Here is a 13,790-nt window from a genome sequence, read left to right on the forward strand (position 1 = left end):
TGGGAAAGAGGTAAGGGTGAAAAGAACATAAATGTTTTGTGTTTGAGCACACCATTTAAATTAAATGGAAGATGGATCCTATGAGACATTTGCGTGTAGTGTAATATTTTGGCCCGAATAAGAAAATGACATTGTAAATGCTTGATAGTTTGTGGTAATGGACCCCAATTGTTTTAACCATTGTACACCCAGTACAATATATGCACCACTACTAGGTAAATGGAAAAGGTCAGTGGTAAACGTATAACCTTGAATGCACAAAGATACCTATAGTGAAGTGGTGTCGCAATCCAAGGTGTTGTTGTCACCGACCATGACACGAAGGGTGTTTGTCGGAGAAGCCGGCAAGTGGAGAAACATGGCAACGCATGTCTGGATGAAGTTGTGAGTACTTCCTCCGTCAACCAAAAATAACAAGACGATGGTGGCAGAGAAGACCATAGAGGCGAAAGGTTCCCGGCATCACAGTGCCTTCCATGGCATTCAAGCTAATATGAGGAATTGGGATTGGGTCTGGGTCTGGGTCTGGGGGCTCCATATTAGTTGTGTGTAAGGAATGGGTATCAGAATCTGCGACAAAGGGTTCGATGTCGTCGTCTGCAATGAAAAGATGTAGTCGTGGCTTGCATCGATGGTCAAGGACTCATTTGTCCTCACAATGATAACAAAGTTCCTGGTCGCGCCGGAGAGCCATTTCTTCTGATGTAAGGCGTTTGAAAGAGGTTTTAGGTGTTAGGGTTGTGTTTGGTTTGGGTTAAGGGGAAAGTGGTGGTGGTGGTAACTGGGAACGAGGTTGTGGTGAGACATACGTGCCACAACGACAGTCATGGAGTTATGTCTCCGGAAGCTTGGCCAAGGCTGTTGCCTATGTCAACGTGGAAGGTTGAAACACTTGTTAATAAGACTCCACATAATGTAACAAAAGAAGAAGATTCCACATAAAAATATGAGGATTTACATTAATTTGTGCTTGTGTCTACTTTTTTATTTCTTTTAATTTTTGTTATTATAAGTGTTGAAATTAGCATTTTTCTTTCATTCCAAAGCTCTTTTTGAGTACTGTGTAGCATTAAGACAACGTGGTAAGACTAAGGCCAATATATATGTGCTGTTAGGTTTTTGTTTCCATGATAAAAAAAATGTGGTGTGCACCTAAAAAATGTCCTCCGTTGTTAACTGCCATTAGATATCATATATGATGATGTTATCAGTAGAAGACCACCGTGGTTCAAGAACCACCTTTATACAAATTCATAACTATTTTATTGTAGAAGTTTCGGGAAAATAGATATTACAACCAAGTAAACAGAAACAACTTTACCATGATTCCCGTGAATGCTTCCTTGAGTGCACACCTAAATCACTTCTTTACCTTAAAAAGAAAAAACTCACGAATTTAACTGAAAAACAAGTAGAAAAAATGAATATTTTTGTAAGTGCACACGTTGAAGCTCACAGGATGCTACTGTCTTGCTTGTTATTTGCAACTACCCTCAAATTTTTGTTTGTTGTATGATCATGAAACCATCCACTTGTTCATTCATGCCACACAAACGAGTTTACTTTAACAGCTTAACTTAAGGAATCTTGTATGCTACTACTGTTTTGGCTTCAGTGGGATATAAACATAAAGTTTGTGCAGTGGACTTCCTAATTTGGTATTTCGTCATTCAGTTATTTGTCATTGTCCAGAAGGGTTTTGAGAGTGATAGAGTTGGCCCCATCACCTGATTTTCTGGCCACAACATGGCAGGGCATGATCATGAATCTTGAGTTAAAAAGGACGGTAGATAAGAGGGGCCAACTCAACGTGTTCTTGAAAGTGACATAATGGTGAGAGTACATTTTCACATAGCTGATAGTGTGAGACTGTCCCTTCAATAACAAACCATATCACGCAGAGCTTTTAAGGACAACTGGTGAATGGTGACAGTACAATGTGCTTCCTCATTTTACCAGCCACTGCTTATTCTGCTCGTGAACCATGAGCTTGCAGTTTCCTTCCTACACCTTCAATTCAATGATAGTGTCCTTTGTGATTCAGTTGCTTATAGTTGACAGACAAAAACGACAGTTGTATTAAAAGACTGCTATGATGGATGATGATTCTGCCCTCACTAGCGATGAAGGGCTCTTTTCCTTGGATGTTGAAACTTTGAGTTAAGCTAAAATTGACTCAAAATGATGATTATCCTCCACTTATATTTACTATTTTAAACATATCACTAATCAATGTATTATCTCTAACAAACCCACATATCCCCACTTCAGGTCAAGAACTAGACATCTCATTATGAAGTTTAGACATCTAAACGCAGTCTAATAATGAGTGGCTCAATAAACCTAACAATAACCACTAAGATAAACTGTAATACCATTTTATAATTTAAGTTTTGGGTTTAACTCAACTTCAAAAGCTAACTCATGAAACGAAAGTTGTCTCCCATTTATATATATTATTTTTAGTCATATCTTTAATCAATATGAAATCTCCACACGAAATAATGTATCAAAACATTATGGAAAGATAGAAAACTGCTAACAAAAAAATGTTGATAAGTAGCGAAGATTAGAAGAAATCAAGGTCATATAAGATCGAATGTGGCATGCCATGAGGCATGGGTAAAACCTTAGCTGGTAAATTGCCAGCACAAGCATTGCTAGTAAATCTGTATTTTCTTTTGTTATTGTGCAACACCTAGTATGCTAGTACACGTGAAAATATAAATGGGCTCCTCGTTCTTTTTGGAAAGCAAATTTCAAAGGCATCAATGAAAGCCTATAATGACAAATTCAAAAAGACTAAATGGTGGTGGAAAGCAAAAGCTACCACAAAACTAATCCTGTATATAGTATAAAATGACTTGCAATGTACAAGTCAGCCTGAAAAATGTGATTGCAGATTTCCATTTTTCTGAATCTAGCCTGCTCCATCTCCTCTCACGTCAGTTCTAACTTCACCACTAGTTGGCCTGCAAAGTTTCAAAACAAAAACAAATTTCAGAAAATAGAGAATTAAAGCTTATGTTTAGTTCACCACATCATTTACTTTCAGATCCTTGAGATGCAATAACATAAATGTAGGCAACAAAAGGCCTAAATGTTAGGGTTGGTTATGAGCTTATCAAATAGAACAATATAAAAACCACTGTTAGATGGCATAGAAATAGATTGAGTAACCTAGATAATCTCTATTTTATTAAAACATAGCAGTTGGCAATTTTGTAAATTTATCAGCATATAACATACTTTGTGATCAAGCAGTACCAGCCAGTGGCCAGTGGCCAGTGCAGAAGTTTGCAAGTCATGGTATTCCATTCCCTAAACATTACTACTACACCTTACAGCAACTCTAGCACATCAACCTGCTTATAACTACAATAGAGCCTTTTTACATTTTTTGCATGATAAATGGTAAGTCATACGAATGTTATCAATGGCAGATGGTGGAATATGGTGGAGGGCCAAAATCCCACCATATAAACATGCTATTGCGGCCTATGGCACCACCATAGTGGGCCTCCCTTCTCAAATTGACTATGCCGGTCAGCAAAAAATTAGCCAAGTCATTCCGCCATGGCACTTCCATTTAACAACATTAAGTCATAAACAGATCAGGTGAGTTAAACACACTCATTCACTCCCTACTTTGTCGTAAAGGCTGTTCAATGTCCCATTAATGCCAAAGACCATAGCCTGTGGTTGCAATCTCCTTTTGTATTATTATAAATTTATCATCAGATAGTATCATATTTTGTATTCTTAACCATCAAAAGCCATTTCATGACCTGTCGTGCTCATTTCTTTAAAGTTTACTCAGCTCCCAAGCAAATAATGTTATCTCTTGATGGCATTGCTTTTATAATTTTTGCCTTTTGTGTTTTTTGCACTACATTTAGACATTTCTCCCCATTTATCTACTGGTCTAAAAAGATAATGTTTACTTCTCTCTAAAGCAAAGCATTATGCAAATGACTCAATTACTTTTTAAGAATATGATTCCTCACAAGATATCAAACAAGAACATTTTCCATATTGACAACTAAACATTCGCATATGACCAACTCCCAGCTTCTCCTCCTACCAAGGCAGCCTCATATACCAGGTGCAAGAAAAGGAAATGATTGTATAACCATATCAAGATCCAAATATATTAAGGCTTTCTTTTATTGTGATTATCTTGAACAAAAGAATTGACATCTGAAATTTGGACTTTGTGAATAGAAAAGATTGATATACATATTTAAGACCAAATTCTGCTTCATTGAGTAATAGTAATACATTAATTTTTTTAGTAAAAAATAGCATTCACTAAATTAATAATTATCTATATCTTTCTCCAGTTTTGTTCTCTTCATTTGCTTTTTGTTCAGAGAGAGTGAGAGTACATCATAACATATAATCATGACTTAAAATAAAAAATGGAAGATTCAAAATTAGTAGATAATAATATTATAAAACAGAAGAAACTACACAGCAGACTATTCAATATCACTTAAAAGTTTACGGAGTAATACACTTACATTCCACCTAAAATTTTGATGGTGTCATAAAAAAACCATTGCAAAGTTATAGAAGGACCAACTAGCAACATTCTAATAGGAAGGCTCCTGGTAAATAGATTGGCTAGCCCAATATTTCTGATAGCCTGCACACAATAAGTGGAGCACATTTAGTGTGATATCTCCTATCTCTCAAGGAAGTATCATAAACAAAATTGTAAAGAAACAAATACCAGTGCAAGACTATCAGCCTTTCTGTTATAAAGAGAAGATACAATATTGTCAGCCGGATTAGAAATGAAGCTACCAACAGATCCAGCTGCATATCCAGCTAAACATGTTACACCAAGTTGTTGACCTATTGAACAGTCCTCCTTTTTTCTTTTGACCACGTTCCGATACAAAAAATCAACGGAATGCTCAAATGTTGAGAACATAACCATGGAAACTGCTCAAAAAATAAGCATAATACTCAATATTCACTTCATTTAAGAGCAACAGCTAGAGTTAAAGCTCACAATCACTGAAACCACATATTTCATTGGCATGCTACTCAAAGAGAATAAAATTTAACTATTACAAGAAGATGGCCCAATGTATATTTGAATACGCAGCATGGTTAGCTTGAAAGAAGTCAATTGTTAATTTTATTAATCAACATCTCTCGTATATTATTAATCAACAGGCAACTAATGTGATAGAAACTTGGTATCTTTTCAGAAAGAATAAGGGATTTCTCCCCTTGATATAGTGCCTAACTTGCAAAACTTCGAGGGTTTGCAGCTCCCAATACCCAAAGGCCTCAATTCTCTCACAGATGGCAAGATGATCTCTCTCTTCCCTCCCCTCTTATTTATAGGCAACATGCCTGATTTCTCTAACTATCCTAGCCCCCAACGAACTAACTATCTAATTATTTAACTAACTATGGGGATTACCTATCATAATGCCTTTAACCAGATCAGTCAAATAGTTACTTAAAACTCAATGTACATAATAATATAATGATTTTACAATTCTCTGGGACTAGAGCAGGAACGATAAAGATATAGGAACATATACCACAGGCACAGAAAAAAGCAAGATGTTAAAATTTCAGTAATTTTATGGCAGATAGCTATTCGCTAGAAGGCTTTACAAGACAGAATGACATCCAGAATATCAATGTGAAAATATTACTGATGTCTCTTTAATTTCTAATTATCGTTATATTCTCTAACTAGTATAAAATTAAACAAAGCTTCAAGAGATTATGAAGATTACATGGAATGTTTCGACCCAAAAGTGGAATTAGTCCACGGTAGAATCTGCAAGTAGTAGTTAGAATAGAACATAAAATAATCATAATCATCTCCTAAATACAGATGCACACCAAGTAAAAACTAAGTATTGAACTTTTCTTTACCCTCGTGTGCCTTCTGATGCATATAACTTTGGAAAGCCATCATACAATCCCTTAGCAAAACAGGGTTGTGCTTGAACCCTCACTTTAACAGCTTCAAATGGACATAGAGCTACATTGGCAAACACTTCAGCAGACGCACTACTAAGAAAGAAAACAAAACTCCTGTTCTGGTCTACCAATACATTGGAATAAACCTCTTTAAAATACTCATAAAGACCAAATCTGCATCCTCCTTGAGCACCATATCCAAAGAACTTGCCGGTCCAACCTTTCCAAAGAACAGATGGCCCTTGTTCCCTCAGTAAGCTAGTAAAGCAAGAGGAAATACTGTAATACTTAATTGGGTGCACCTACATGTAACAACATCACTTTCCCCGTCAACAAACATGATCAAATCAACAACTATTATTTCTACACATTAGGGTGAAAAAGCACTCAATATTTTTGCTATAACATAAAAAAAGTGTTACAACAAGAGTAAAGTGATTCCAACTTCAACTTTTTTTTTTCACTTCCCTCATTTCATTTGGGTGCCCAAGGTATCTAGCCTAGAGTCAGAAACTAATTTCTCAAGACACAAAGATCGATTCAAGGGAGCTGAACTCACCCAACATAAAAACATAAGAGACTAATCACTTCCCTAATTTCCATCCCCTAATAAAACATGATTTGTGGAACAAGTGAGTTAAAATAACTAAAAGAATTGAAAAGCACCTGCATGTTGACTTTCAAGACATCAAAGGGAGTGATGGCAAGATGGGTGGTGCCAGCACTGAGCATTCCTCCAATGGCACAAAGAGCATAATACCTGGGCTTTAATTCCTCGCAGATTCTTCCCTCCATGACCATGACACTCTTTCAAAGCCCCCCAAAACGACGAAAGTTGTTAACTTTAGTGTAAAACCCACACCCCAACTCCATATATTACTCCACTCTCACGTGTTTTTGTTTACCAACCAATAAAGAGAAAAAGGGCAACCATTTTGATCCTTCATGCGTTTCTGGCAGAGAAAGAAGCAAAATTTAAGGTTGTCAGAGAGACACGCAGCAGTTTGAATCTGATTCTAATGAAATGAAAGGTAAAACCCAATAAAAACCTTATACCCCGTATTGTTGGAACTTCTTCGGCCTTTCCGAAGAAGCTATTCTAGTTAGGCAATTACAATTACCCCCAAAATAGGAATTTCTCAAAAAACAAATTTTAATCCTTAATTATAGCTTAATAATATAAATATGAAATTCAAATTCTTAGTAAACTTTATTATAGAGTAATTATAATTAAAATTCTTAGTAAATTTGATCCTTATTAACCGGAAAGTTATAATATAACTCACTTTTTGTCATTCACTAATTTCATATTCATTCAATCATAAATTTATGAATAATAAATTTATTAATTTTTAAAATAATTATAATTATAATATAACTCACTTTTTTGTCATTCACTGCCAAATGATATTTATGTAAATATAGCCTCCATTCTTTTACATGATAAACAAATATCTAATTTATTAACATGGGTAAAAATATTTAAATTTTAATTAATATTATCATGAATTTAAGTTTATTATAAAAATACTTGTACAATTAACTAGTTTAAGTGATAATTAAATATGATAACAATACTCATAATCTATGAATAATTTTTTCAACCAATAAGTATGAGTTATATTATTAATAGTTCAATAATGCACACACTTTTATGTAAAATGTTTATTAATTTTGTAAATGATTATTTTTTATCAAAAAATATTATCGATCCCGATACCGCCTTGTCAACGTATGTTTAGTTGACTTAGACTAATGAGTGATGACCATCGAGAATCACCTTTAATTTTACTTAAACCAATAACTTTTTTTTTGTCATTTTAATTATCATTATATGCATAGTTTTATATTTTCTTTTATTTTTAAAATTGATCAAACTGGTCCTCTTGTACATTTTAGTCGGTTAAAAGTTTTCAAATTAACATTTTTTACTTGATTTTATATAAATTAAATCTTTGGGCATCTTTTTTCTCAAAAATCATAAACCAATATATCAAATTTTGATGAAAACAAATCTCAAAACTCCTGGAAACTATAATCTCACGTTATACAAACTTTTAAATTTTATCAAATTTTTACTAAATTCCTTATTTCAATTTTTAAAACTATTTCATTTCTCAATTTCATCATAAACCTCTAAATATTATAATAGGAAATAATATTGTGATGGTAAGATTATCAAACTCAAGAGTTTACATAGACTTTTGCGAGTTTCATAAACTTGACTAGTGAACTTGTAAGAGTTCATTTCATATAAAAATAACAATAAAATATTTATAAATAACATATCAATTAAATATTTCAACAATATAAAAAAGTAAAATAGTAAATCATAAATTTCATAATAATTAAATAACCATTATCACTACTAGATAATAACTTACAGATGTTATAGTAGTGGTAGATCATTCTCATCGAATGTCTGATGGATGTTATTAAAGAACAAGGATTTGATGTTATTAAAGGTAATAATTTTTTTATTCAGGAACAACACACTAAATAAAAGTATGTTAAATACTAAACAGACAAAAAATAACCTAAAATAAATTAATTTTGATATAATTTTTTTGACTCGGTAGTAAACTCGGGAGTTTATCGAGTTTACTTAGACTTTATTGAGTTTACACATGAGTCGACTTACAGAGGGTAAGTGAACTCGTAAATTCGTAAAAATTAGAGAGTTAACTCGAGTTTGATAACCATAATCATGTGTTTAAGCTAACTTGATAACCATGAAATCAAATTTATTAATTTTTAAATATAGCAAAACTAACCTTTTTATCAGTATATGGAAAAACTAACTTAGAAGACCTTTTTTTTTTTTACAAAAGACCTAAATAGTATTAAGTATAACTCTACCAAAAAACATACTATGAACCAAAGATTATTACTTTCATAGCCATTAAGTCGTCCACATTCTGACTTCAGTTTGTTTACTCTATGGCTCTGGACTTTTGAAGCCCATGACAAGTTATAGTTTTGAGTGTTGCTAGGTGCACCTAGCATTATTGCTGGTGCACCCAGCAAACCTATTAAATGCCAAAATTGCCCCTGTTTGTTTTTCTTCTTACGAATCAAGGTGATCCGTACGTTGATCCGTAAGACACTTACGGATCACCTTGATCACGTTCAAGAAACTTCATCAGATGTTACATTTCAAGATCGCTTCCTCTTATGGATGGGGAAAGGAAAACGGAAAAAATACCAATCCTTCTTGCATTGTATATCTGTTTAATAGTCGTACAGCTATTGACATTGTGTTCCTTCAGAGTTAGCAGAATGTTTCTTGGCTTCACCATGGACTTCGTCATATCAGCAATAAGTGTTTTTTCAGCTTTAGTCAATCGCCCCGCATATGGATGTCCAACTAATGACTTGGCCAATTCATGATTATGCACTCCACAAATCAACTTCACCATCCAGCCTTCTCCTCCAACCACTGGCTTGCAACGAAGCTTGAAGGGACACCCACATTTCCTAGTCTCAGTGTCTCTTCTGATAAATTCTTTTTTCCTACACTTATACTCGTCACTCCTTTCACAGCCAATTAACACAAACGTACTCTTTCCTCTACTATCTTTGTTTGTGTTTGACCTTAAAATCACCGCCACAAATCCGTTTTCATGAGCCACGGATCGAGCCCACCGCAAAACATCCTCTCGGCACTCAAACACCTACAAAATCCACAAAGTTTAAGTTTTCTACCAATATTCATTTTATTAAATATGTGACAAACATTAACATTATAACCTGAGAAGTCTTGAACGCATCCGAACAATCAACATATGGTTCATTCGCACCACATGATTCTGCATTTTCATAATCCATATCCGCTCGTTCAGACATTATTTCATACATCCACTCATCTTCATCCATCTAACCAAATCAAACAAAAAATGGCCATACAAAAAAATTAGTAATTTAAAAGAAAAAAGGAAAATAAATGGAAAAATAGATACAAAAATGCAAAAACAGATGCAAAAACAGCAAATACCAAAAATAATACACTTACGGATCAACTTGATCCAGAAGCTTGTTAATACTCTTCTGGATCAAGTTGATCCGTAAGAGGCTTACGGATCAACTTGATCCGGAAGTCTCTTACGGATCAACTTGATCCGGAAAGTCATCCGTACGTTCGCAACGAACAAACACCATCTGCGTACCTCGTTTGTCGCCACCGACCACCGCAAAACTTGACACCGGAAACTTCACCTTCACCGCTGCGCTCAACGTTGCTACCCCCACGAGCCAGAGGCAATGCCGCATGAAAAAGAGAAAACGAGAAGCAAAGCTTTTTTAAAATGGAGGTAAGAAGCTTTTCCGGAAAAAAAATGGCATTTTTAAGGAAGAAAGGTGATAGGGACAATTTTGGCATTTCAAAGGTTTGCTGGGTGCACCAGCAAAAATGCTGAGTGCACCTAGCAACACTCTATAGTTTTTTGGGGCAAGAACTTGGGCTAAGGTCCAACTGAAAAGGCCGAAGCATATTTGATGTGAAAATTTTAGTTATTTTTATACTAAGGAAGAATGTGAAAATTTCAGAAGTACGAAACAGCCTGCTTCCATCAGAAAGGGAAGTAGCAATAATATAATTCGAGCTGATAAGAATGGATATAGAAGGACAAGTTAATTTTATGTATTGTTGTATGCCATTTAGTGTTATTTCTCAAAAACACGTGTAAAATAATTATTGCGTGTTTATATCCATTGATCAACTGTCACACTTGTATTTTTTATTATTATTAAAAACATAGTAAAATATATATATTTATACAACAGTGCCTAGGTGCATGTTTGAATATGTATTTACAGAATAAACTGTGAATCAACATGATTTTACAGTATTAATTTAAAATAAACATAAGTTTAAAGTAACATGATTTTAAATATTAAAAAACTTAATATTGACACATAAAGTTGTTCGAAAACTTGTCATAAAATTGATCTTGGAAGTATAACTATTAAACCGAGTTTTAATGTCCATATACGTTTTTTATGTAGACATATTTTGTATTAAATTGGAAAGGACTTATCTAGATTTAGTTCAACATATATATCCACATGCGATCTTGTGATTTGACAAAACAGGATAATTAATTTTAGAATTGATGGATAAGTTGTATTACTTTCCATGATTTAAGACCAGAAATTGAATATACTTTTAATTTTTAATTTTTAATGAAGTTATAAGAAATTACAACACTTTATTATTTATATTATAGAAATTGTAGGTTTCTACACGATTTCAAAGTCTTAATATTTTATACAACTTCTTTGTAATGCCGCGTGTATATATTTTAAAATATTTTGTTTTAATATTAATATACAACAAAATTAGTATTGATATATTTTAAAATATTTTTTGTTTTAATATTTTGTTTGTGATGCAATATTTAATTTATTCTAAAAAATGATGACTTTATATTGTTTTTTTATATTATGAATTATTATTTGTTTCCAAATTTTTAAAAAATGATGTAAATAAAATACTTAAATTTTTGCAAAGATTTATAAAGAAAATAAATTTAAATAAAAAAATAGAAGAGTAATTGTCCAGTAAGATAACTTGATATTGATATTGTGTGTACTTTTCAATGTTATGTTCTTGATTAATTTGTATTGTTTAAATTATGTTATTTTTATTTAAAAGTATTTTTATCAATAAATTATTTTCTGATGTTAATATTAAAATAATTTATTAAATCAATTTAATTAATAATACTATCAACTTTGTACGAGTTTACTATTTTACTTAATTCATAAATGTTTAAAATATTAAACAATTTTTTAAACTAAAACTTACTTAAAACTATGAAAAATCAGCAGAAGACCTACCACTCCTATGAAACAAAAAAAATGGTGCATGATAAAATTTATAATATCGAAATATATCCTTATGGTTTATTTTAGGAATGGTATGACGACTTAGAATTAGACAATCAGTCAAATAGAATAAGATAGTATGAGAAGAAAATGAATGTTATTGTCGCAAAAATAAAGAGTTTAAATTTTACGTATTGTTAGTATGATATTGCGAATAAATTAGAAATAGTGATAGTCATAACTTTTTTAGTATAATTGTTATAAAAATTAATAAATTTAATATATATAATAATTTATAATTAAATAATAGTATAAAAAGACATTAAGTTATATTGGTATAATTTTGATAATTATTATATTATTTTATAATTTTTTTCTTAAAATTCACAGTTAGATTGATTTTATTTTTTACATATATTATATATATAAAATTTCATATTAATCCAAAAATATTTATTATCTTATTTATATAAATTAAAATTAACGTAATATAAATATTTTAAAATATACTAAAATATTAATCATTTGATTATCTTTTTATTATTGTATAATTTTAATAAAATTTGACATAAATGATCTCAATAAAATAAGATCAATAAAAATTAAATTTTATATTAAATTATAAAAATGATATAATAATAGTTAAAGTTATACTTATCTAATTTAATCATTTATTATAATATAAAATCATTTAACAATATCAAGGCATAGATACTTTTTCGAATAAAAATAGTAATAAAATAGAATATTGCATACAGTCCGCAGTTTGAATTTGTTTTTCCTTTAAAAGGTGTTTATATTAACTTTTCTATTATTCTATAAATGACTTTTGAATTGATTTTTTCCAGTCTTAAATTAAGATATCATTTATTTTTGTGAAATTTAATAGTATAAAAAAGGGAACAGATGCGGAAAGGATCGAGAAGGACATAGACAAGACAGTGGAGATGAAACAGAAAGGAAGTGTACAAATTAAGAGAAGCAGTATTCGTTGTCATTATAAATACTACTAAATTTTTTTATCATAAAATGACACATCCACGAGTTCTAACACTAACACAATCCTTATTAAGCGCTTTCTTCGCGCTGACCACGATCAAGTTGGTTCAGTTGACATTAAGCCAACATTTTTAATGTTTTTCATATGATTAATAATATTAATAGGTAAAATTGTATTTTTGGTCCTCCAATTTATTTTATTACCCAGTAATTTTATTCACAAATTTAATCCTGATTTTATAAAATCGTGTTTCCGAACTACAATTAAACGTTGACCGTTAACAAATGATGTTAACTATCACGTGTCATGTTTTTATTGGATGATAACTGTCACATGTCCATGAAAGATGAAATGAATTGTTGTTTTCATTGATCAATCAAAACATGACACGTGACAATCATCATTCAATAAGAACATGACACGTGATAGTTAACATCATTTGTTAACGACAGTCAACGTCCAATTGTGAGTCCGAGAGACTAACATTGCACGATTTTACAAAATAGGAGATTAAATTATTAGGGAACCAAATCCAAGAAATAAACTGGAGGATTAAAAATACAATTTTATCTTAATAATATTAATTAATGATTAATCTATAACAAAATAAAAGAGTGTCCCATTTGATCTTATTTTTGGATTTGGTTCATTTGTTACATGCCCTAGCTTCCCGCTCTTTTGGTTTTCTTTTCATATGTAAAAAAAATAAAAACACTTTTCTTTCTATTTTAACCCCACGCGCACATCGATTAAAAAAAAAAATTGTAGATAGATAAGATAGTCATAATTGTGTGTGTCCTTCTTCAAGTAACAATAATTATCTTTCCTTTGGCAGGTTTTATAAACTACTAGCATTGAAATCCGTGTGCGACATGGATTTTGAAAGAAAGAAATAATAATAATAATAATAATAATAAATAAATAACAAATTGAGTAATTGAATAAAATAAAAATAAAAATTTAAAAATTATTCTGTCAACATGTAATGAACTTTGAAAAAAATAAATAA

The 13,790-nt window shown here is 31.6% G+C and overlaps 1 protein-coding gene across 2 annotated transcripts; it reads right to left on the minus strand.

Moving 5' to 3' along the window:
- Positions 1–2,602: 2,602 nt before the first annotated feature.
- LOC100788561 (mitochondrial phosphate carrier protein 1, mitochondrial) lies at positions 2,603–7,033 on the minus strand. 2 transcript variants are annotated; one of them, XM_003517072.5, is made up of 6 exons: positions 6,622–7,033; positions 5,908–6,257; positions 5,766–5,809; positions 4,736–4,950; positions 4,524–4,648; positions 2,603–2,972 (listed from the first exon to the last, which is right to left on the minus strand). In XM_003517072.5, the coding sequence occupies exons 1-6, from the start codon at positions 6,754–6,756 to the stop codon at positions 2,921–2,923; spliced, it is 921 nt and encodes a 306-aa protein (XP_003517120.1). In that variant the 5' UTR covers positions 6,757–7,033; the 3' UTR covers positions 2,603–2,920. The 2 variants fall into 2 exon arrangements, with proteins under 2 accessions (XP_003517120.1, XP_006573515.1); XM_006573452.4 differs by having other exon boundaries at positions 4,736–4,953; positions 6,622–6,981.
- Between the last annotated feature and the right edge of the window lie 6,757 nt (positions 7,034–13,790).

The sequence above is a fragment of the Glycine max genome, chromosome 1, assembly GCF_000004515.6.
Source record: "Glycine max cultivar Williams 82 chromosome 1, Glycine_max_v4.0, whole genome shotgun sequence".
In the NCBI taxonomy this organism is placed as follows: Eukaryota; Viridiplantae; Streptophyta; class Magnoliopsida; order Fabales; family Fabaceae; genus Glycine; species Glycine max.

What these genes read in the sequence shown, in the direction of transcription:
- LOC100788561 (XM_006573452.4), bottom strand. Translation starts at nt 6,756, where the DNA reads ATGGTCATGGAGGGAAGAATCTGCGAGGAATTAAAGCCCAGGTATTAT. An exon ending in GCATCAGAAGGCACACGAGG is followed by an intron (nt 5,810 to 5,907) that starts GTAAAGAAAAGT and finishes TACTACTTGCAG; the next exon opens with ATTCTACCGTGGACTAATTC. An exon ending in AGGCTGATAGTCTTGCACTG is followed by an intron (nt 4,649 to 4,735) that starts GTATTTGTTTCT and finishes TATTGTGTGCAG; the next exon opens with GCTATCAGAAATATTGGGCT.